This window comes from Gobio gobio, assembly GCF_949357685.1.
Source record: "Gobio gobio genome assembly, chromosome: 1".
NCBI classification, from domain to species: domain Eukaryota; kingdom Metazoa; phylum Chordata; class Actinopteri; order Cypriniformes; family Gobionidae; genus Gobio; species Gobio gobio.
In genome coordinates this window covers 82,859,752-82,885,515 of record NC_137097.1, presented here as the reverse complement: position 1 = coordinate 82,885,515, position 25,764 = coordinate 82,859,752, and the positions used below count along the sequence as shown (strand labels likewise).

Sequence of the window (25,764 nt, the reverse complement as noted above, 5' to 3'; positions counted from 1 at the left end):
GTGACTCACTTTTTACTTTCGGTTTGGATCGTGTTGAACAGAAAATGGCGAAGAGCGCAGGTAGGCTTTATCAACAACACAATGTGAATATTACCATGTTTAAGGTTTCTCTGATATATCAGAATCAAGTCTCTTCCTACTTAAGCAATGATTTATTTGTGAATTATTCATCTGAACGGGCGTTTAAGAGCTGAGAGCCCCGTGGACGGAAACACACGCAGTTTGCATTAACCTTAAAGTTTACTGATTTTTTTGTGACGCAGAATTACTGTTCATGAGTGTTTTTGTTATATCGCTGTAACTTAAAAAAACATGTCTAAAAAAACAACACATTAAAATACAGGCCTTGAATTAAAAAGATGAAATCTGAAGTAGGCCTAACATCTAAATATATTCATTATGATTCTGACATCGGCTTGCTCTTTTCCTTTCAAACGTTCTTATAAAATCTGTAAAAGATCAGCTTTACATAACACTTAAATAAATACAAACACAAATATGATAGGTGGATATGATGTGCATAATAACACCAGATGTGCACCATAATGTTCAGCAGATTCACTAACGGTGTGTGTTTTACTGTCTTGTTTTTCAGTGAGTAAATATTCAAATGATGATCGGCTCAAAAGTAAGTCCATGATCTGACAGAAAAGTGTGATGTAGTTTTGGAGATTAGTCAGTTTGAGCCTGCTTCTGTGTTAGTAATCTTTCATTTGTGTCAGATTATAATTGATTTCTATGGAAGTGGGCTGAATTGTTTATTTCTGTGATATTATAATAATAATAATAATTTGTTACATTTATATAGCGCTTTTCTAGGCACTCAAAGCGCTTTACATATAGAAGGGGGATTCTCCTCAACCACCACCAATGTGCAGCATCCACCTGGATGATGCGACGGCAGCCATATTGCGCCAGAACGCCCACCACACACCAGCTGATTGGTGGAGAGGAGACAGAGTGATGAAGCCAATCTGTATATGGGGATGATTAGGAGGCCATGATGGACAGGGGCCAATGGGCAAATTTGGCCAGGATGCCGGGGTTACACCCCTACTCTTTATCGAAGGACATCCTGGGATTTTTAATGACCACAGAGAGTCAGGACCTCGGTTTAACGTCTCATCTGAAGGACGGAGGATATTGCGGTGATGACAGTCTTTCGGGGAAGAAGTGTTTTCGATTTGTCTCAGTTTTGCGACGGTGAACTCTGTTATCTGATCTGTAATGACGGATTTTGATCTAGATGACAGAATTTGCCCTACATTGTGACCTCACTTTTCTCCTCCAATCAGAATATGGGTTTGAAGATGCTGTTAAAGTGTTAGGGTAGGGACACACCAAAACGACGTGCCCTGATGAAAGCTGCGACAAGGCAAAACCGGCTAAAAAGTTCTGACTTCGGTACCAAGTTGGTACGGAAATTTTAAAAAATCTAGCATTTCCCTTTAGCATTTTGAGATGGATTCTTAAACACCTCTGATTGGCCATTGTGTTTGCGAGCTCAACATATATGTCTGTGATTGGCTACAATTATCAACGCTTAAAAAACATCACTGAACGCTTACACAGATGCACACGGGAGTGTATGAAAGCGGATCCCCTGATAGACTCCTGCTTTCAAACGCTTTGTTTTCCCTGAAGAGATATACGTTGTTGTTAAAAACACAAGTAAAGGAGTGACATACATTTGTTGCATTTTACAGTGAAATGAGAGTTTCGTGTCTTTATTAACATCAACACATAAATGCTTTATCCCACCCACAGTTCATTGGATTGTTATTTAGGGATGTCACAATACCTCAAATCTAGCAGTCGGTACCGATACCACCAAAAGTACACGATACTCGATATCAAAGTCGATACCACGGTAAAAAAAAAACAATAATACTTAAACATTAGCTTCTTTATAGATATTTTAAAAAAGACATCTCCCCAAAATGTTTGCTCACTCAATGTAGGCTTATCTGTTACACGTGCTGTTGACATTCACATAACCAACGCCAATATTCGCCAAGACGAGCATTTTGACATGACTGTGTGTGTGTTGGAACATTTATGTGTTGGCTAATAAGCTGCGAAGAGGCGGATATGTGTGTGTGTGTGTGTGCTTCGGTTGAGCTGAAGACGGTCTGAGAGTGTGCGAGTACTTTATAGTTTAAATATTTTTATAAATTGGAATGATATGAAACAATGTGCACTAAAGTCTTGTATTGCTCCGCTTATCTCGCTTGCAGAGCAAAAGCAATGTGGATACTGAAGCCCAGTGTCGGCGCTGTGGTGGGGCATTCGAGGGCCGTGCCCCCCCTAGCGGTCATTGATGCCCCTCCTACCACAGGCCATGGAGTGTGGCCCAAAAAATATCCATTTTGATTATTCTTTTAATAACAGTAGCCACGTTTCCATTACAGATTTGCGCAAAAACTTTTGCGATTATTTTCTAAATTTCAATAAAAAACTATTGCGAAAGTTTCCATTAAACGATGTTATGCGACTAAAACTTTTTTATCCTCTCGCAATAAGTCATTCCAAATATTATACCACGGATGTTGGACGGTTTATGTATCCCAGCCACCGCGTCGGACACATTAAGGCTGTAAGGAAAGCACCTTATAGCCACTGGAGCGGCACGGATGAGGTGTGTGTGTGTTTCTCCCTCAGATCTGCTTCAAGGTCTTGATCAATTGGGGCATTTCTTAGTTTAGAATCCAGTATTCCTGTAATTCTGTTGTCTTTTATGAGTTTAATAACGAACACTTTGTCTTCTGACTGCGTCGGAATGATCGATACGGTGACGCGCATCTGCCACATCATATATATATATATATATATATATATATATATATATATATATATATATATATATATATATATATATTTTTTTTTTTTTTTTTTTTTTTTTATAACAAGATATGTCATTAAAATAGACTGTGAAGTTTGGATTTTTCCCTTAGGCATATGTAACAACTTAAAATAGCCTAGTCCGTCATTTATGGTATTGTAGTATTGTAGTATGCAATGTGTTGTAGAATATTTGAGTTTATTTATTATAAGTTGTGTATTTGTTTATTATTATTATTACTAGACTATGTGCATATTTATTTAGAACATTTAGTTAATTAGGCTACCGTTCCACCGCGAGAGAAGGGCGAAATGTTTCATTTGCATTAGCAAAGTTGTTGTTGTTTTTTTACCACTTCGTTATTTTGGCTCTGAATTTCGTTTGTTGGAAATATGAAGTTCATTTTGAAACGCTTTTTAAATGAAAAACTTTGCGATTAATAAACAAAATATTTTTTTGAAATGAAGACAGCGTTTGGAGTGGAGTGCAAAATAATCTGTTCCCTGAGTCCACGGCCTTTGTTGGTGTTGTGAATGTACACAAATAAAAGTAGACAGTTTATAGTTATAATTATGTCTTGCACTGATCTGTATGGCTAAAAATAACGGAGTGCGAGTTGTTTCCGCTGTCATAAAGGAAAAAATGCGCGGGCGCTTTTGTCGGACAGAGGGTCTATTTAGTTTCATAGTTAGGCTATATTTAAATATTAGCATATAACATTATTTTTTAATTAACTAATTGTCTGTATATTTAATAAATAAGAAGCAAACCAAGATCGTTGGGAATGGATTGACATGCGTAGCCTAGGTTTTCCTGTTTCCTTAACACAATTAAACAGAATTGTCAAATATTCGGGCTCATGTTATACAAGCAAAACTAAACTTTATTTTGGGAAAATATTACACTGTAATATTTCTGTAATATCACTGTCACTTTTACAGTCTATTGGCCTTCTAGAGAGATGCGCTGTAGAGCACTGGTGCGTAATGGAGATTCCTAAGCTCTTCTTTGGTCAGAACCACGGAGAGCGATCGCGGACAGGTCCGTCCTATGCACAGAGAAATTTTACAATGCAACAAAATATTTAAAGAGCATCAAGCTATTAAAATCTATATTATGTAAGCACAGACAATATAACAGTATATTAGTCAGTCATTTTTATTAGGCTAAACAGTGATTTGATAACGTTTTTAATTTAAGGCCCACCCACAGTTGGTCTGGCTCTGGCCCATCCAAAAAGGAATCCTGGCGCCTTTGCCTGATTAATATAATAATAATAATAATAATAATGATACTGTGTTTCACTTTTTTATTGCATTTCTGCTGTGTTGGACTATGATGGCGCAACTGCATCAAAATATTTCTCATACGGCAGTGCCCCCCCGCCGATGACCCAATGCCCCTCCAGTAGATCTGCTCTGGAGCCGACTCTGCTGAAGCCATTTGCACATTTTGAGAGAGAGAGAGAGAGAGAGAGAGAGAGAGAGAGAGAGTGACGCAGTACCACTGAAAGTTTTAAAATGACTGATTTAATGAATGATTTGCTCTGATAATCTATTTGGGTTCAACCTGCATTCTATAGAGCAGTGTTTCCCAACCTTTCTTCAGTCATGGCACCCATGATATATGTTCTCCATTTTGTGGCCCCCCCTCGCATACGTTACGCTAGGGGTGTAACGGTACAGATTGCTCACGGTTCGGTTTGTATCACGGTTTTAGGTTCACGGTTTCGGTACGCTTCAGTATTTGCTATGTTCAGGGAAAAAAGGACTACTGTAAAATAATAATAACAACAAATAACTTAAATACAAGCAGCAGCACAAATAAATACTATTGAGCAAAGATACTAATTAAGTAAACTATGCTTTTCAGGTTTTTCAGGTACGTCTAACATTAGTTTTCAGGTACAGAAATTGATCAAATGTAAAATAACATTGCATATTTGACTGTATAAATTAAAGATTAATTCTATGAAACTTACAAAAGCTATTCAATCAAGAGCAGTGAGGGATGTCCTTGTCTTTTAGGGCGGCAGTGGCTCAGTGGTTCATGTAGGTTGTCTACAAACCGGAAGGTTGGTGGTTCGATCCCCGGTTCCACCTGACCAAGTGTCGAGGTGTCCATGAGCAAGACATCTAACCCCAGCTGCTCCCGACGAGCTGGATGGAGCCTTGCATGGCTGACACCGTTGTCGGTGTGTGAATGAGTGAATGTGAGGCAAATGTAAAGCGCTTTGGATGGCCATTGGTCTGTTAAAAGCGCTATATAAATGCAGTCCATTTACCATTTTGTTGTTTGACATTAAACAGACAGCAGTAAAGGCTACTGCCCCTTTAAGACCTAATGCTCAGATATGCGTCGTCTTTATCGACTGTATAGAGTTTACTTAGGCATATACAGACTATGTCTGCTAGAATACTCATCAAGATGGACATGTTGACATACTTTTGTGTGAGTTTGTCCGTTGAAGAGCAAGACTTGAAAGAGAACTCAATATTTGCGCGCTGTGAGACGTGTGCGCGCTTTCGGATGAGTGCACAGAGACAGATTTTCTCACAGCGCGCGTGACTTCTCATTCATGTCTTCTGGCTCTACACCCGGGTGATGACGGCGAAAATGACTGGTCATATTCGAACATACGGCAGCACTCGCATGCATTGAACAAAGTATGCAAAGATAGAATTATTTGAAAAATTTGAACAAAAATATATATATTTGAAGGACTTTTACACGGCACCCCTGCTCCCGTCAGACGGCACCCCGGTTGGGAAACACTGCTATAGAGCATAAATGTTCGGTACCATCGGTATTCACGGTACTGTAGAAAAAAAAGTACCATCAGGATTTTAAAATGTTGATACCGACTTGATACCTATTGTCATTTAAGCACGGGCCTGCAGATGTACATCACTACAGTGGATATGCAGAGCCACAGCAGTCTCGCTCATTGGATTTGTGTAGCTTTTTCAATTATGTCTGCTAAGCTGTCACTGGCATTTTCAGCCCTGGTTTATTATTAAAAGGATCCGCTGTTCACATGAGATGAAATGACAAGAAGTGTCTGTAGTGTGTTCCCTCTTTACGTTGTTTGTTTGCTTTCGTCTGGTCGACATGCCGACGGCGTCCGAACTAGCCAAGTCTAGTCAACTTTATTTATATAGCGCTTTTTACAATGTAGATTGTTTCAAAGCAGCTTCACAGTGTTAAACAGGAAAATAATGCAACAGAATTTTATTCAGCCGTATAGGCATTCTGGAGAAAACGCTGATGTCATCAGCTCATTTCAATTATTATACAGTGACAGTGTGGCAGATCAGTAACTTAGTTTAGATAGTTAATTTAGTTAAGTAATTAGATTTATTTGGATATTTAGTTGCAAATATATTTAGTTGAAAATGTAGTGTCCCCAACTGAGCACGCTAAGCCAGAGGCGACAGTGGCAAGGAAACCAAAACCCCATCAGGTGACCTAATGGAGAAAAATAAACCTTGGAGAAACCAGGCTCAGTCGGGGGGGCAGTTCTCCTCTGGCCAATTAACAAACAGCGTATGATTATTATTCTGGCAACTTTACAGGTCAGAGGTCATAATAGATCAGAATATTCAAAAGATCGGAAGCATCACGCCAGAGTTTATTGAGGATGACATGTCGAGATGGCAAGATGGTTTCTCAAGCAAAGTTTATTTATAATTATTTAATAGCTTAACATTATAAATTATTTGAAATAACCACTCTGGATGAGTTTTATAAGAGGCCAAAATGACAAACTGTAACAAAGGACTTTTTCAAAATGAGCGAAGCATCCAGATGTGTATAGTTTGGTGCATATTTCTGTGCAAGAGTGTAGATGTTGTTAGATGTACTTTGTTTGAGCTTTAATACAGTTCTTGAAGAGAATGATACTAATCTCTCTATTATAATGGAATAGATTACTTTTGAGAGTTTATTGCTTTCTGTAATTCTCCACAGATCTCTGTTGGCACTACGCCAAACAATGGCTGACTGGGCCAAACAAGATTTTTAAAGAAGGCGTGCGCCTTCCAGCATCTTCAGGGGTGTGTCATTAAAGCGTTAGGCTTAAAGATCTAGGTTTTGATGCGATCGACCCGGGTTCAAATCCGCCTCACTCTTCTCTCAGAAAGGCATTTACTTTTAATAAAAATTAACAAAAGTTTGTAAAAGTGGAAATAAAGTGCCTAACGAAATGTTTAATAATAATAAAAGCATTTATTGGGTAGGGTTAGGGGTCGGTGTAGGAAGGGCTTCTATTGTCCCATTAAGGTGGCATCTATTTAATAATTTAATAAATATAATGATTTACACTCTGTTATTATTGCATCCTGTTAATGTACAATAATACTGAGGTGCAAATAGTGTGTATCAGTCAAAATAAAGTGTAAATAGCATTTAACTACTATTTACACATATTGCAAAGAACTGCTACCCATACATGGTGTAAATAGAATATATCACTAGTTTTACTTAGTATGCTATTTCACTCACCTACAGCTATTTGCAGTGTAAATATCATCTATCGCTAAGAACATTTTATTTTCACCTTTTCACTTATTTTCACAGTGCAAATAGCCTCTGCCAAATAAAAAATACACTTTCACGTGCGCATGGGAATTTTTTTTTTGCTTGCTCATGCATTACAATTTCCTTTGTATTTATATAAGAGATTTCCTTTGTAATATGAAGAAAACGAGAGTATGGATGCGCATGAATTATAAAGATCTATTTGCAAAATGTGGCTTTCGTTAGGGCAGTGGGTCATATTTCAAGGCTTTATGTCCACTAAATGGGCTCAGTGTGCAGTGTCATTGCCAAGTTTAATGGTTCATGAAAAAACATTGGTACAGTAAAAATTATTTAAACATTTTTTTTTTAGGGCAGTTTATTTATATCGTCCCATATAAAAGCTAATGGAATTTGTATTTCACAAGATCTAAAGCCCCTGGCTCTGTAGTTTTGTCGCCCTGATTGAAGATCGGGCTGATCTGATTGTCTTTTCCATACAATTCTATGGAGAATGTCCTGATTTTTTGGAATAATTTGAGAATCTCATCGTAGCGTTAGCATCTCATTGCATGTTTGTTTTTCTTATATGTACTACGTTGCCATTTGAACCACAGGATTTTTCCTTTCTTTCCAGGAAGACCAGTTAGTGTCCCAACCATTTTTGTGAGCGTTTTGGGTTTTTCTTTGCATTTAAGTGGCCAAATGTTTGTTGTCATGTGTTCGTCTTTCAGCATTATAATATTTATCACAAATGACATTTTCTTGTGCAAAAGAAAATTAAACTTCAGCACAACAGTGAACAACATGAAAACATATATGATCTGTTAAAAGAGTTAAGAGAAAAAACGCTAAATAAAGATCCAGTCAGGAATCTTGGTGTGATTTTGGAGTCAGACCTGAGTTTCAGTAGTCATGTCAAAGCAATAACTAAATCAGCTTACTATCATCTCAAAAATATATCAAGAATTAGATGCTTTGTTTCCAGGCAAGACTTAGAGAAACTCGTTCATGCTTTTATCACCAGTAGGGTGGACTATTGTAATGGTCTCCTCACCGGCCTTCCCAAAAAGACCATTAGACAGCTGCAGCTCATACAGAACCAGCAGAACCAGAACACATGACCATATCACACCAGTCCTCAGATCTTTACACTGGCTTCCAGTTACATTTAGAATAGATTTTAAAGTACTATTACTTGTTTATAAATCACTTAATAACCTAGGAGCTCAATACATTGCAGATATGCTGATTAAATACAAACCCAACAGATCACTCAGATCATCAGGATCAAGTCAATTAGAAATACCAAGGGTTCACTCAAAGCCAGGAGAGTCTGCTTTTAGCTATTATGCCAGCCGCAGCTGGAACCAGCTTCCTGATCAGATCAGATCAAATCCAGACTAAAAACACATCTGTTTAGCTGTGCATTTACTGAATGTTTAAATGCACAGTTACCTCACAAATATTTTTTTGAGTACTCCCTCCGGTGCGAGGAAGACCCGTTTAGATCTGCTCTGATGGGTAAAACATTCTGAGATAGCCCTCCAGTTAGGCCAGGAAGATTTGTCTGTATGGGTACTGTAAACGTACAGTTACCTGACAAATATTTTTAAAGTAAACCTGACTCTCCATTTTCTTCCACTCCAGATAGGGGTTATACTATACTATACTATACTATACTATACTATACTATACTATACTATACTATACTATACTATACTATACTATACTATATATACTATACTATATATACTATACTATACTATACTATACTATACTATACTATACTATATATACTATATTTTTTATTTTATCCTCTTATGATTATTTTAATTCCATTACTGTGTAAAGCACTTGCAATTGCCACTGTGTATGAAATGTGCTATACAAATAAACTTGCCTTGCCTTGCCTAAATGGAGATAAACAAACATGCATCAGTCACATTCATGTAAAGGAGAAAATGGATGAACATATTTTTAGTGATGCACATAGTGTGCAAAAGACCCTCAATAAGTTAAACATGTATGTATGTTGTTACTTTGAAAGCATTACTTACTATGTCCAGTAGGTGGAAGCCTACACCTCTTCAACTCAGCTGAAGATGGCCATGTGTATGTGTGAATTCTGTCTGGCAATGATTTATTTCATAAACTAGATTACTTTTTACCACTACTGTTTAAAGAAGGCACATTACATGACCTCTGCAAGGGACAAATCAACTTGAAATTATGTTAGTACACTAGTTCAGTACACTTAATTTGTATTATTTTTCTTGAGGAATGCATACAAATTTTAGACGATCAGAAACAGGAACAAGGGACTAACTGAACTGGCCAGAAATGGATCTCATTTTGTCTGAAGTAAAGTCTCTTAAAAGTACTCTAAGTTTACATTCCCACTAAGATGAGCAGATTGTGCTTCACTCAATGATAACACTTGTATGGAAACATAGACTAGAGTGTTGTAATTCAATATGAAATGACTGTATGGTTTTGTCAAAATGATTAAAGGTAATTGAAAGGGCTGTTGCCTGTCACCTTTCAAACACAGCTAATTAAAGTGACATGTTCTCTTCCACAGAGCCTGATGAACAACATGATTTAACCGATCTGAGGATTGTTCTGCTGGGAGTCTCTGGTGCTGGAAAGAGTTTGACTGGAAACGCAATCCTGGGTCGAGAGGCATTTAAAGAGAGCAGAACCAGAGAGAGTAAGAGACAGAGGGGAAGAGTAGAAGACAGAAACATCTCCATCATCGACACTCCAGGATTCTTCAACGCTCAACTGACTGATGAAGAGCTGCAGAAGCAGATGATGAAGAGTCTGGCTCTCTCTGATCCTGGTCCTCACGTCTTCCTGCTCATCGTCAACCTGGAGACTCTCCGAGAGGAGCAGAGGAACATTGTGGAGAAGATCCAGGAGAACTTTGGAGCTCAAGCTATGAGGTTCACTATGGTGCTCTTCACTGGAAGAGAAAAAATATCTAGAGGAGAATGGATTCAAATCACTGAGAGTGAAAATATTAAAGAGCTGCTGAAATACTTTGAGGGAAGATTTCATGTGATAAACAGCAAAAATGAATGTGATCCCTACCAGATCACTATGCTCTTAAAGAGTATTGATGAAATGGTGAAGAACAATGGAGGACAGAACTACAAACGTAAAGAAGAGAGAATGACAGGAGACAATGAGAGAAAGCAAGAGGAGAGCAGTGGCTTAAATCTGAATCTGAGAGCGGATGCTGCAGACCAGGAAGATCTCAGGAAACAGAAGGAAAGCCAGGAAGAGATGGAAGGACTGATACAGGAGATCGCTAAACAAAGTTTGCACTTAAAATCTGGTAAATATTTAGCCATCAATCAATCACCCAGCAATCACAGTACGTCAATGGACTCCAATCCAACGTCAGTCATATTTTAGTTGAAAATGAAAATCGGATTGACATCTAAACCCAGCGTTCGTTTGACATCAAGCTCGGACATCAGACAGATGTTTAATTTTGTTTGAAATAAGCACAGCATTATAAAACAAAATTAAAATTGTAAAAGAAAAAAAAGAAAACAGCACATTAAAGGGATATTTTTTCATGCACATTATTTAATTGTACTTTTAATGTGATATTTAATTCACATTAAAAGAAGATATTTTGAAGAATGTTTGTAACCAAGCAGATAGAGCAACCATTGACTACCATAGTAGGGACAAAAATACTATGGTAGTCAATGGTTGCTCTATCTGCTTGGTTACAAACATTCTTCAAAATATCTTCTTTTGTGTTAAACAGAACAAAGAAACTCATACAGGTTTGGAACAACTTGAGGGTGAGTAAATAATGACAGAATTTTCATTTTTGGGTGAACTATCCCTTTAAATCACTGATGATCTCATCAGAGGAGGACTAACAACTCCACGAACAGCATTACCAGCTTCACACATTACTAACCAGACTGACTTTATTTCTGTTACATGTCTACAGAAGCTCTTATTGAGATTTACAGAGGTTTAGATTTTGATGATTTATTGAAAATAATAGTTTGGGTTGAAGTCACCATTATGATGATCAGTGTTTGCTTTTGTTGGGCTTTAGTTTATAGCTAGAAAAAAGTGTGATCTGATATTGTCTGCTTGATGATAAAGATATAATAATGACATAGTGATCTCTTTCACAGATGTCCTCAATAATTTTTCTTTTGATATGTATTATGAATTATAGCACGCCTGTAATTCTACATTGTCCACTAAACATTCCACAACTCCAGAATCTATTAGACTCATTCACTCAGACATCAATAATCAGCATATGAATCAACAGTGGTGACATCTTCAACTTCATCCCGCAATGCATTCTTAGCCATAGAAGAGTTTTTTATGGTGCACCCAGAATGAATTGCAGCAAAAAGCTTGTTACCATTATTGAGATTCATATGCTGATTATTGATGTCTGTGTGTATCTTTAAAAAAATTTGGTGCACAATCTCCCAGATAAAACACTGCTGGACAATCACAGGACAATCACAATCAATAATGCAAAATTAATAACATATCTAAACAAAGAATAGATTCTGAATATGATCAGTGAATCAAACAATCATATCTTTACCATCATAAAGAAGACAATATCATCTGGACACAATTTATCTCGCAGCTCTTGCCATAACAAACACAGATACCACCAGAGAAAGATTAATGTAAAAAAAAAAAACAGTCAAGAGTCAAACTGCACCACTAAAGCAAACACTGATCACAATCATGGTGACCAACATGTTCAACCAAACATCAACATCTAAACTTCTGTTAATTCTCAATAAGAACTGCTGTAGACCAATGACAGACAAAGTCAAAATTGCGCTTTGGGTACTAAAAGCGCATTAAAAATTAAATGTATTTTTATTATTATTATAAACTGGTTGGTAATAAGTGAAGCTAGTAATGTGTATTTTTCTTGCATTTCACTGTTTATTTACTTTTTTTGTGCTTATTCCAACCAAAATTCGACATCTGCCCAACGTTGCAGCTTGACATCAAACAAACATTGGATTTAGACGTCAACCCGAATTTCATTTTCAACCAAAATTTATGGCCATGGTTATCCTAATGGTGTACCTTTACTATGGTATATGATTTCCATGACTTTTCTAGAAATCACACTTTTAAAATTAGCTGACCTCATATAGTATATCCAGGTTTTTCAAAACAATGGGAACCCTGAAATTAATATAATGTTAATTAACTTGTTTAATATAAAATAATGATAATTAACTTATTTTATATTTGTATTGTCTTATTTTAGTCATTTGAAGTCATCTTGAGGCCCCCTAGTGAGTAAAGTGCTAAACTGTTATCATTTTTAACGTGTAAATACGATTTTAAATCCCCCATCTCTTTACCAGATCAGAGGATTGTGCTGTTGGGCAAAACTGGATCAGGAAAGAGTTCAACAGGAAACACCATCTTCGGCAACTTTGAGTTTAAGCAAGGTATTTCCTCTAAGTCTATTACTAGACAGTGTCAAAGACATGTGACAACAGTGGGGAATAAAATCATGGCAGTGATCGACACTCCAGGACTGTATGATACATCATTGAGTGAAGAAGAACTGAAGAAAGAGATTGACAAGTGCATCTACATGTCTGCTCCTGGTCCTCATGTGTTTCTGCTGGTCGTCAGACTGGATGTGAGATTCACTGAAGAAGAGAAGAAAACCGTGAAATGGATCCAGAACAACTTTGGACAAGAAGCTTCTCAACACACCATCATTCTGTTCACTCACGCTGATCATCTGAAGGGGATTTCATTAGATGAATACATCGGTGAAAGTAATGATCTCAAGGCTCTGGTTAATGAGTGCGGTGACAGATTTCACTCATTCAACAATGAAGACATGAGTAATCGCTCTCAGGTCACAGGACTGCTGCAGAAGATTGATGGAATGGTGAGGATCCATAGAGGACAGCACTACACTAATGAGATGTTTAAAAAGGCCCAGAAAAAGATTGAACAAGAGGCTTTTAAACAGAAACTGATAGACTATGGGCAAAACACACTAACAGTGATAGGAGGAGGAGTAGCAGCACTGGGGGTAGGAACACTAGGAGTAGCAGCACTAGCAGCATTAGCAATAGCAAAAGGAAAATAAGGGCCATAGTAGTGCTGGGCAGTGTTGGGTAAGTTACTCTAAAAAAGTTATTAATTACTAGTTACTAATTACATCTTCAAAAGTGTAATTAGATTACTGTACAAATTGCTCTGTACAAAAAGTATTTAATTACTTATTACTAAATACTTTCCAAATCCTATATCAACCTCGAGTTAAGCGATTGAAGGATAGACATGAAATGGCTCTTTTAATTCATTCAAATTCACTATATAAAACTACATCAATTATTCTTATTAACGGACCAAAGTATTACAAATGTGAGAAGGATAGATAAAAACACGCATTTTAAAGTTAGACTTTTGATGAAAAAATGTTGATGTTAATTCCAGTATTGTATTATATAATTGTTCTACAGTCTATACACAGTATTTAGTTAAATTACTTGTGAAGTAACTGTTATTAAATTAAACAAAAAATAAGAGTTATCCCTTACATTACTTTTTCAAGGGAAACACACTCGTTTATCAGCTGAGTGTGTGTGTGTGTGTGTGTGTGTGTCTGTCTCCCCGCGTGAGTGTGTGTGTGTGTGTGTGTGTGTGTGTGTGTGTGTGTGTGTGTGTGTGTGTGTGTGTGTGATTTAGTGTTTGTTTGATATTTTGCAAGTTCTCTGAGCATTTCCCCTAGACGATTCCTGGGACAGACGGTAGCTGAAGCTCATTAAATATGCAAATATTATCCAATCCTAGCCGTGGGCGTTTACTTCCAAGTCTTCAGTTCGGCACGCCCATCAAATCCTAGAGTTTCTCAGAGAGCCTCAAAACCAAGGCAGAAAATAGCCTATTACTTATTCATTATGATGTTTTTGAATGTAAAAACCACATAAACGCCATAAGTTGACTTCAGACAACAGTATAAAACAATAAAAAAGCCAGTTCATGACCCCTTTAAACTTTATTTGTTTAAATGAGCTCAAATGACTGTCAGATGTAAGTAATTACCTTGACAAACTATACATCATTTAAAAGATCTAACACTCAAGCTTCCATTTTTTACCTCTGTTTTATTCTCAAAGTCTTATAGTGACAGTAATTTGTTAATATGTGTCAGGAGTTATGAATATGAAAACCGCGTCGGTACAGTTTGATTGTAATAAAACCTTATAAAAAAACCCCTTGATAAAAAAAACCCTTGAGAGCCTCAGCTGCTCTCATTCATTAAAAACTCCTCTATTCTCCTCATGAAGACTTGCGACAAATCAACATCCCTCAGGGCTTTTAGTTCAAAAGTGTATAGAGGAGGAGAAATATTGATAGATTCTCATATGTCTGTGTCAAATTTCTAAACAGAGGAGCATTTTTTATTCAATACTTCCTCGAAATGCACAGATGTAGCCTAATCATGAGCGATGGAGACACTTATGTGTTGTTTTCAATTCATCCTGGCTCTGTGCACATGTAGTCCATATATGGTACAGACAGATGAAGAAGAACCATGTGCCATAATAGAAGTCCATAATAAAAGCTTCCTGAGATCGCGAAACATGCAAATAGAGACATTTGAAGACAATAAACACACAATCGCAACAATGTAAGGAGCGAAGGCTTGTGGTACCATCACAGAGAGGCAAAAAATCCCTCTCCAGAACATTTTCATTCAACGCTCCCAGCTGGTGGAATGATCTGCCCACCGCCATCCGAAATGCGGATTCATTGACAACATTCAAAAGTCAACTAAAAACTCATCTCTTCCGTGAGCACTTAACCTCCTAAAAAAAAAAAAAAAAAACATCTTTCCTCTCCTCTTTACCTCCTCTTTCCCTCCCTACTCTAGCCTGTGCTACACTGAGAAATGTACACGGACTAAGTATTTCAGGCACTTGTTGCGCTCACTCGACTCTTCACGACCAATCGCTTATTGTACCCCCAAGTTGTAAGTCGCTTTGGATAAAAGCGTCTGCTAAATGCATAAATGTAAATGTAAATGTAAATGTATGGTTTGTCTGTTTTCTTTATACCATGTTGGGTGTATTCATAATAGAGTATATTTATAATGCAATGCTATTCGACATAGCTTTTATAAATATGCAGAATATTGTAAAATTATATATTTTCTGTCTGATTTTTTTATCCCAAACCAAATGAGACCACAGAAGGTTATTTAAAACATCCCACTTGTGATTTAAAGTAATTTTGGAGAAAAAACATGGTTTTAATCTTTATTGTATTTTGATTGTGTGCTAAGCTAACATGCTAGCTAGCCAATGCACCTGCCACCTGGGCAAATACGTTATTTTTATTAATAATTTTGAATAGACTGAAATGAAAAACCAACTGAAATGTTTCTATTGTCAACAACAGCATTTGAGGCACTTTAGAAGGTGAAGTGAGAAGTTTGATCATAAATGAGGTTTGAATAGAACAGTTTGAATAGAGAGTCGTCAGTGATTACAATGAAGACAAAAGAATAAGATAATTAGAGCCATAACCAGGCCAGAGAGGTGTGAAAGTGTTCTGGGGAGACTGAAACTGAATGGGCAGTTTGCACCTCAAAACAATAGAGACAATAAACTGAATGGTATCTCAGAAGAGATGGCAATAAACATCAGTTAAAATTTTTGAGAAATCTCAAAATAAAATCATATGACATGATCTTGAAAAACATTTAATAAAATTCAGAGTTTTAGGGCCCTATCTTGCACCCAGCGCAATTGACTTTGTACACCGACGCATGTGTCATTCCTATTTTGCACCCGCGCAAAGCGCGCTTTTCCTTCCACAGAAGCACGTCGCTAAACTAGTGAATGAACTTGCGCTCCCTGGGCGGTTCAGCGCAAAAAAGGAGGCGTGTTCCGGCGCAAACAATCCCTGGTGCTATTTTGCTGTTCCATTAAACAATTGCGCCACTGACCAGAAAAAACCTAGTCTAAAGTCAGTGGCGCGTTGCGCGTTGTTCATTATGCTATTTTAAGGGCGCATGCTTGACCATAATGTATAGCGTGCACAACGCGCATACACTTTGCTCATGTAATCTACACAGATGCAACAGTTATTTTTGCAAATCATAAATTGTTACACTAAAAAAATATTAACACATGAGATGACGGAAATCATTGTGGTGTGCCACGAAGATGTGAAAAAATAGGCATAAATCTAGCTTACAAATGATTCAGGCTAATTGTAATAATTAAGGATAAGACCTGTTTGCCCAATAGTGGCAAGACATATATGTATATAAGGACATCTGACAAATTGGTTTGTCCGTCAAGAACCAGGAAAAAAAAATTGACTGAAAAACTGAAAAAAAAAAAAAGACTGTGAAATCACCTTTACCATAATGTACAACATTACAACACAACTTCTCTGTCTTTCACTGCTCTTACAAGCACATCAGTCTCCTCGGCTGTGAACCGCTCCTGGCGTGCGCCTGGTAAATACGCCATAATAATAGCAATCCATAATGGAACTTGCGCACCTGCTTTTAAAGGGAATGTTGGATGACGCTCGGATTGGTTTATTCACGTTACGCCCAAACCACACCTATGAATAATGAAGCTATTTCAGACCAACCCATTTTAGATTTGCGCCGGGCGCAAGAGCCATTTATCCCGCCGGGAAAATAGCAACAGCGCCGAGACCCGCCCACAAAGTTACTTGCGCTTCGCGCTTTGACACTTGCGTTTCAGATCGTTAAAATAGGGCCCTTAGACTTATCATCTTCAGATTTGAAATATAACATGGTCAGACATGTGGCTTCAGCTGTAGTGCAGCTGTAGTGTAGATTGCTAAAATGCCAACTTCAATTTTATTTTCATAAAGATATTTCATACAAATATATTTTTAATAACTTTATAAAACTTTGAAGCTTATTATAGCTATTTTTGATTATGAAAATAAATATAATTTTGAATTTACAGTAAACTGCCAAGTGTCTGCTTTCAAATGACGCCATACTTATGATTTTAGTGCAAAGGAATCATTAACTGTAACGGTTTTAGTCTGATTATGCCGGCTACAGGTGCAGGCTAACAAGTTAAGGTTGTGGAGAGGTATCTTCAGCTGCTTCTTGAAGGCTGTATGGAGGTCAGCAGATCATTTCAACACAGAGGAACAGAGGCGGTGAAGGGTCTGGAAATCCACTTTGTGCTTAATTTTAAAGGAACGTCTTCAAAGTTTGAGTAGATATGTAAATGAGCCGTGATGTTGATTCAGACCTCAATCTCTGAAGCCTTTAACTGCTGAGATTCCTGCACTGAATGAGGATCTTCACATCTGACCTTCATCTGTGTCCTAGAGTCACACCCAGGAAAACATCTGACCGCAGAGAGAAACTGATTATTATACATCATTATATCTCTCATAGTATCAGACTGTCATGCATCTCTAGCTTTAGACAGTTGAGACGCTGTGATCTGACATGAGCTACTGAGATTTACTGACTGAACTGAGATCAGTCTCACCTGAAGATCCTTTTACGCAGCACAAAACAGAGAAACGCCAGAACCATGATGATGAAAAGACCAGAAATCCACCACTGATCTATACAAATCATACAATATAAAATCAGCTGATCGACACAAAAACAACACATTCAGCTGTGATAAATCAATATTAGAGTTCAGGTTTAAATGATGTTTAAACTCTTGATGTTTTACCTGAGAGCTGGAGAGATGGAGTCACTTCATCCAGAACATCTTTAAAACACACAATGATCACAAATATCAGACAACATGAGCCTGTTCACACTGAAACTGAGTGAATCAGTGTTTTATTAGTGAATTAGACACTCGTTTATCATCTGAAACTGGATTGAGTCTGAATCAGTGTTTTATTAGTGAATTAGACACTCGTTTATCAGCTGAAACTGGATTGAGTCTGAATCAGATCTGAATCAGTGTTTTATTAGTGAATTAGACACTCGTTTATCATCTGAAACTGGATTGAGTCTGAATCAGATCTGAATCAGTGTTTTATTAGTGAATTAGACACTCGTTCATCAGCTGAAACTGGATTGAGTCTGAATCAGATCTGAATCAGTGTTTTATTAGTGAATTAGACACTCGTTTATCAGCTGAAACTGGATTGAGTCTGAATCAGTGTTTTATTAGTGAATTAGACACTCGTTTATCAGCTGAAACTGGATTGAGTCTGAATCAGTGTTTTATTAGTGAATTAGACACTCGTTTATCAGCTGAAACTGGATTGAGTCTGAATCAGATCTGAATCAGTGTTTTATTAGTGAATTAGACACTCGTTTATCAGCTGAAACTGGATTGAGTCTGAATCAGATCTGAATCAGTGTTTTATTAGTGAATTAGACACTCGTTTATCAGCTGAAACTGGATTGAGTCTGAATCAGTGTTTTATTAGTGAAATAGACACTCGTTTATCAGCTGAAACTGGATTGAGTCTGAATCAGTGTTTTATTAGTGAATTAGACACTCGTTTATCATCTGAAACTGGATTGAGTCTGAATCAGATCTGAATCAGTATTTTATTAGTGAATTAGACACTCGTTTATCAGCTGAAACTGGATTGAGTCTGAATCAGATCTGAATCAGTGTTTTATTAGTGAATTAGACACTCGTTTATCAGCTGAAACTGGATTGAGTCTGAATCAGAGTTTTATTAGTGAATTAGACACTCGTTTATCAGCTGAAACTGGATTGAGTCTGAATCAGATCTGAATCAGTGTTTTATTAGTGAATTAGACACTCGTTTATCAGCTGAAACTGGATTGAGTCTGAATCAGATCTGAATCAGTGTTTTATTAGTGAATTAGACACTCGTTTATCAGCTGAAACTGGATTGAGTCTGAATCAGATCTGAATCAGTGTTTTATTAGTGAATTAGACACTCGTTTATCAGCTGAAACTGGATTGAGTCTGAATCAGATCTGAATCAGTGTTTTATTAGTGAATTAGACACTCTTTATCAGCTGAAACTGGATTGAGTCTGAATCAGATCTGAATCAGTGTTTTATTAGTGAATTAGACACTCGTTTATCAGCTGAAACTGGACTGAGTCTGAATCAGATCTGAATCAGTGTTTTATTAGTGAATTAGACACTCGTTTATCAGCTGAAACTGGATTGAGTCTGAATCAGATCTGAATCAGTGTTTTATTAGTGAATTAGACACTCGTTTATCAGCTGAAACTGGATTGAGTCTGAATCAGATCTGAATCAGTGTTTTATTAGTGAATTAGACACTCGTTTATCAGCTGAAACTGGACTGAGTCTGAATCAGATCTGAATCAGTGTTTTATTAGTGAATTAGACACTCGTTTATCAGCTGAAACTGGATTGAGTCTGAATCAGATCTGAATCAGTGTTTTATTAGTGAATTAGACACTCGTTTATCAGCTGAAACTGGACTGAGTCTGAATCAGATCTGAATCAGTGTTTTATTAGTGAATTAGACACTCGTTCATCAGCTGAAACTGGATTGAGTCTGAATCAGTGTTTTATTAGTGAATTAGACACTCGTTTATCATCTGAAACTGGATTGAGTCTGAATCAGATCTGAATCAGTATTTTATTAGTGAATTAGACACTCGTTTATCAGCTGAAACTGGATTGAGTCTGAATCAGATCTGAATCAGTGTTTTATTAGTGAATTAGACACTCGTTTATCAGCTGAAACTGGATTGAGTCTGAATCAGAGTTTTATTAGTGAATTAGACACTCGTTTATCAGCTGAAACTGGATTGAGTCTGAATCAGATCTGAATCAGTGTTTTATTAGTGAATTAGACACTCGTTTATCAGCTGAAACTGGATTGAGTCTGAATCAGAGTTTTATTAGTGAATTAGACACTCGTTTATCAGCTGAAACTGGATTGAGTCTGAATCAGATCTGAATCAGTGTTTTATTAGTGAATTAGACACTCGTTTATTAGCTGAAACTGGATTGAGTCTGAATCAGATCTGAATCAGTGTTTTATTAGTGAATTAGACACTCGTTTATCATCTGAAACTGGATTGAGTCTGAATCAGATCTGAATCAGTGTTTTATTAGGGAATTAGACACTCGTTTATCAGCTGAAACTGGATTGAGTCTGAATCAGATCTGAATCAGTGTTTTATTAGTGAATTAGACACTCGTTTATCAGCTGAAACTGGATTGAGTCTGAATCAGAGTTTTATTAGTGAATTAGACACTCGTTTATCAGCTGAAACTGGATTGAGTCTGAATCAGATCTGAATCAGTGTTTTATTAGTGAATTAGACACAATCGTTTATCAGCTGAAACTGGATTGAGTCTGAATCAGATCTGAATCAGTGTTTATTAGTGAATTAGACACTCGTTTATCAGCTGAAACTGGATTGAGTCTGAATCAGATCTGAATCAGTGTTTTATTAGTGAATTAGACACTCGTTTATCAGCTGAAACTGGATTGAGTCTGAATCAGATCTGAATCAGTGTTTTATTAGTGAATTAGACACTCGTTTATCAGCTGAAACTGGATTGAGTCTGAATCAGAGTTTTATTAGTGAATTAGACACTCGTTTATCAGCTGAAACTGGATTGAGTCTGAATCAGATCTGAATCAGTGTTTTATTAGTGAATTAGACACTCGTTTATCAGCTGAAACTGGATTGAGTCTGAATCAGAGTTTTATTAGTGAATTAGACACTCGTTTATCAGCTGAAACTGGATTGAGTCTGAATCAGATCTGAATCAGTGTTTTATTAGTGAATTAGACACTCGTTTATTAGCTGAAACTGGATTGAGTCTGAATCAGAGTTTTATTAGTGAATTAGACACTCGTTTATCATCTGAAACTGGATTGAGTCTGAATCAGATCTGAATCAGTGTTTTATTAGGGAATTAGACACTTGTTTATCAGCTGAAACTGGATTGAGTCTGAATCAGATCTGAATCAGTGTTTTATTAGTGAATTAGACACTCGTTTATCAGCTGAAACTGGATTGAGTCTGAATCAGAGTTTTATTAGTGAATTAGACACTCGTTTATCAGCTGAAACTGGATTGAGTCTGAATCAGATCTGAATCAGTGTTTTATTAGTGAATTAGACACTCGTTTATCAGCTGAAACTGGATTGAGTCTGAATCAGAGTTTTATTAGTGAATTAGACACTCGTTTATCAGCTGAAACTGGATTGAGTCTGAATCAGAGTTTTATTAGTGAATTAGACACTCGTTTATCAGCTGAAACTGGATTGAGTCTGAATCAGATCTGAATCAGTGTTTTATTAGTGAATTAGACACTCGTTTATCAGCTGAAACTGGATTGAGTCTGAATCAGAGTTTTATTAGTGAATTAGACACTCGTTTATCATCTGAAACTGGATTGAGTCTGAATCAGATCTGAATCAGTGTTTTATTAGGGAATTAGACACTTGTTTATCAGCTGAAACTGGATTGAGTCTGAATCAGATCTGAATCAGTGTTTTATTAGTGAATTAGACACTCGTTTATCAGCTGAAACTGGATTGAGTCTGAATCAGAGTTTTATTAGTGAATTAGACACTCGTTTATCAGCTGAAACTGGATTGAGTCTGAATCAGATCTGAATCAGTGTTTTATTAGTGAATTAGACACTCGTTTATCAGCTGAAACTGGATTGAGTCTGAATCAGATCTGAATCAGTGTTTTATTAGTGAATTAGACACAATCGTTTATCAGCTGAAACTGGATTGAGTCTGAATCAGATCTGAATCAGTGTTTTATTAGTGAATTAGACACTCGTTTATCAGCTGAAACTGGATTGAGTCTGAATCAGATCTGAATCAGTGTTTTATTAGTGAATTAGACACATGTTTATCAGCTGAAACTGGATTGAGTCTGAATCAGATCTGAATCAGTGTTTTATTAGTGAATTAGACACTCGTTTATCATCTGAAACTGGATTGAGTCTAAATCAGATCTGAATCAGTGTTTTATTAGTGAATTAGACACTCGTGTATCAGCTGAAACTGGATTGAGTCTGAATCAGATCTGAATCAGTGTTTAGTGAATTAGACACTCGTTTATCAGCTGAAACTGGATTGAGTCTGAATCAGATCTGAATCAGTGTTTTATTAGTGAATTAGACACTCGTTTATCAGCTGAAACTGGATTGAGTCTGAATCAGATCTGAATCAGTGTTTTATTAGTGAATTAGACACTCGTTTATCAGCTGAAACTGGATTGAGCCTGAATCAGATCTGAATCAGTGTTTTATTAGTGAATTAGACACTCGTTTATCAGCTGAAACTGGATTGAGTCTGAATCAGATCTGAATCAGTGTTTTATTAGTGAATTAGACACAATCGTTTATCAGCTGAAACTTACCTGAGTTTAGAGTCGCTGCAGTTTCATTCCTCACTGAAAAACACATTCACAATCATCAGAAGATTGAGTTCACACAGAGTTTGATCTGAATCGGGATCTGAATCAGACTGATGTGTTTGACTGAAGTGTCTCTCTCACCTCTGAACATGCTCTCGTATCTGAACTGAAATGAAAGAGTGAAGCATTTATAGAGTTTATTGTGCTCGTTTCTGACGCCCTTTATCTTTACAGGTGAGAACATTATCATTTCTACAAATGAAAACAGATAAAAGTAATTTTACGGGAGAAATCATTTACTCCTGAAGTATCGCAGATGATCTCATGACGAAGTTCATCAAGGCAGTGAGAAGTGATGAGATGATCAGATGAGACATTAATAACGGGAGCAATCAGTGTTTCAGGATCTGATGGATCTGCTAACAGACGCCCGTCCTGAACAAACACAAGAGAATCAGATCGTGTGTGTGTGTGTGTGTGTGTGTGTGTGTGTCTGTGACATTTCATATGTCCTCATAATAGCTTTAAAAACATACTAAACAATGTTTTATTAAAAATGTAAAAATGCTGTGTTTTTTTGTGATGGGTAGGTTTAGGGGTAGTGTGTGTGTGTGTGTGTGTGTGTGTGTGTGTGTGTGTGTGTGTGTGTGTGTGTGTGTGTGTGTGTGTGTGTGTGTGTGTGTGTGTGTGTGTGTGTTTGTGTGTGTGTGTGTGTGTTGGGTAGGTTAGGGGTAGGGGTAGTGTGTGTGTGTGTGGGCATGTTTTTGTGAAATATATCAGGACACAAATGTGTATAATGACATGGGTAATACAAAAAGAGGGTGAAATATGAGGACGTTCCCCATGTCCTCACTTTTCAAAATGCTTATAAAATCACACAGAACAAGTTTTTTTTCACAGAAAGTGAACTGCACAGTCTCCTGTGAGGGCTAGGTTTAGGGGCAGGGGCAGTGTGTGTGTGTGTGTGTGTGTGTGTGTGTGTGTGTGTGTGTGTGTGTGTGTGTGTGTGTGTGTGTGTGTGTGTGTGTGTGTGTGTGTGTGTGTGTGTGTGTGTGTGTGTGTGTGTGTGTGTGTGTGTGTGTGTGTGTGTGTGTGTGTGTGTGTGTGTGTGTAACGCTCACCTCTGAGAACCAGCTCTGCTCACAGTCAGTGTGTGTGAGGTTCAGTATCAGAGGCAGAATCCCGTACACAAACCCCACAGCGCTCTCAATCTCTGCACACGTTATATTGATGATGTCCATGATTCTGCTCAAATCAGGAAAACACACAGTCCGTGAACACCCTCACCTCACACACACCCAAACTGCTGAAATCACAGAAGACATTACTGCATTATATTATTGCACGACAAGTGTTCTCTAAGAACAAACTTTGAACCCTTGTGCATCCATAAAAGATACACATAGGTCCATTGAGTGAATGTCCAAAGACATCAACATAACATTTTGAAGTTTGGGTTTCATTTTAAAGAAGATTTTTGTTGAAGTGCAATCTATATAAATGTCCACTATAGGAGACCTTTGATCAATAAATGCGCTGAGGTCTGACTGTGCGGACACTTCTGAATGATTTAAATAACATGTGAAACTGAATCCTGCCTCAGGTGTCCTTGATCGACACATGAGTGTGAACACGCACACCTGAACTAGTGCACATAGTTCTAACCAATCCTTTTCCATGGGAATATAATAGCCAGTTTTATAGGCAAAAGCTGAGAAAATGACACCATCTGGTAAAAAAAAAATATATATATATATAAAAATGTTGAAGTCTTGCCAAAAGAATGAAAGTATATTAAGAAAGATTGCATCGTTTTATATTTAAATGGCCCTGGGGTTAAGAATTGCAGTTATAATGGGTTTTAATGGGGACAAGCAACAGCTGCCCTTTGACACATCCAGCAGAGGATGCTACTTCACATCCAGGCCAATCAGAGATCAAAACCCAGTGTTCACAATCATGTGTCTGTTCTATTCGCCCATGAGTTCTGCACATTATAATACAATACATTTGTTACAAAATGTAAACTGATGTTTTCTACATTTCAGATTCCGTCTCCTCTACATTGCATCATTACTCACAGAGAGAGCACGAATTAATGCAGGAGACCAAAAGTAAGTCCTCTCATCTTAATCTCTGTATATTTGATGAAAGCCTAACTATACTGTCCTGTTAGCTAAATTATTTCTTAGAGGTTATTTGTTTATTTAAAAAAAAGATTAACTTTAGGTAAGAATTTGCTCAGTGTCCTCGTAGCATGTACGCCATGTGGCAATTCGGCATGTCTTTGCTATTTTTCTTATTTAAAAACTCAATCCTGTTACTTTCAGCCCTGTTACTCATGTGGGAAATACGAGACTTAAACTTGTTGTCTTTGTCGGTCTTATCTTTAGAAGATGGAGAGAACCTGTATCATGCAGGTGCCAGCAGGCGCGCTGGAAGCCGTTTCATTCGAGGGGGGCTGAGAGTTGGGTCGGAAAATGTGTGACGTCATTATGTTGTCGCTAGCGACCAGACAGGTGTTGTAGTACCACCCCTTTCGCGTCAAAGAGCACAGACGGCCCCCACCGCCGCAGATTATTGTTGTTTAAAATTAATTACTTGTTAAAACCTGATCATAGACACACTCTTACTTGATCTGCACAAAGGGTTAATCATCACTCATAAAGAATTCTATTTATTTGTGTTCATAGGCTACATACAATATCCAGCATCTGCCAGGGCTCTTAGTCCATGTGCGCATATTTGGAGAAATAATGATTCATAATCACGTTTGTAAAATATTTCGCCATACAGAATAACATTTCTATTCATTTTGCTGAATTATGCGATCTGAAGAGCTCAAACAGACTCCCCTCTGATCCGGCAGCTGTGATATCATTAGCTTGTAAAGCTGTCAATCATCTCACATGATCCAACGCGACCATAAGGCTGTGATTCAGAATGGTGTTCCTGTGTACACTTCCTCATTATCTGATTCAAGAAGCTAATAAATGCAGGATTCAAGTAGGCTA

General features: G+C 37.3%; 1 protein-coding gene across 3 annotated transcripts; it reads left to right on the top strand.

Annotated features, from left to right (window-relative positions):
* Positions 1-25,764, top strand: LOC307126491 (GTPase IMAP family member 8-like). 3 transcript variants are annotated; one of them, XM_079817012.1, is made up of 6 exons: positions 1-60; positions 596-628; positions 9,945-10,703; positions 12,754-13,295; positions 24,799-24,864; positions 25,144-25,764. In XM_079817012.1, exons 1-5 carry the CDS (start codon positions 45-47, stop codon positions 24,847-24,849), a joined length of 1,401 nt encoding a protein of 466 aa, XP_079673138.1. In that variant the 5' UTR covers positions 1-44; the 3' UTR covers positions 24,850-24,864; positions 25,144-25,764. The 3 variants fall into 3 exon arrangements, with proteins under 3 accessions (XP_079673138.1, XP_079673136.1, XP_079673137.1); XM_079817010.1 differs by lacking the exons at positions 24,799-24,864; positions 25,144-25,764 and having other exon boundaries at positions 12,754-15,227; XM_079817011.1 differs by lacking the exons at positions 596-628; positions 24,799-24,864; positions 25,144-25,764 and having other exon boundaries at positions 9-60; positions 12,754-15,221.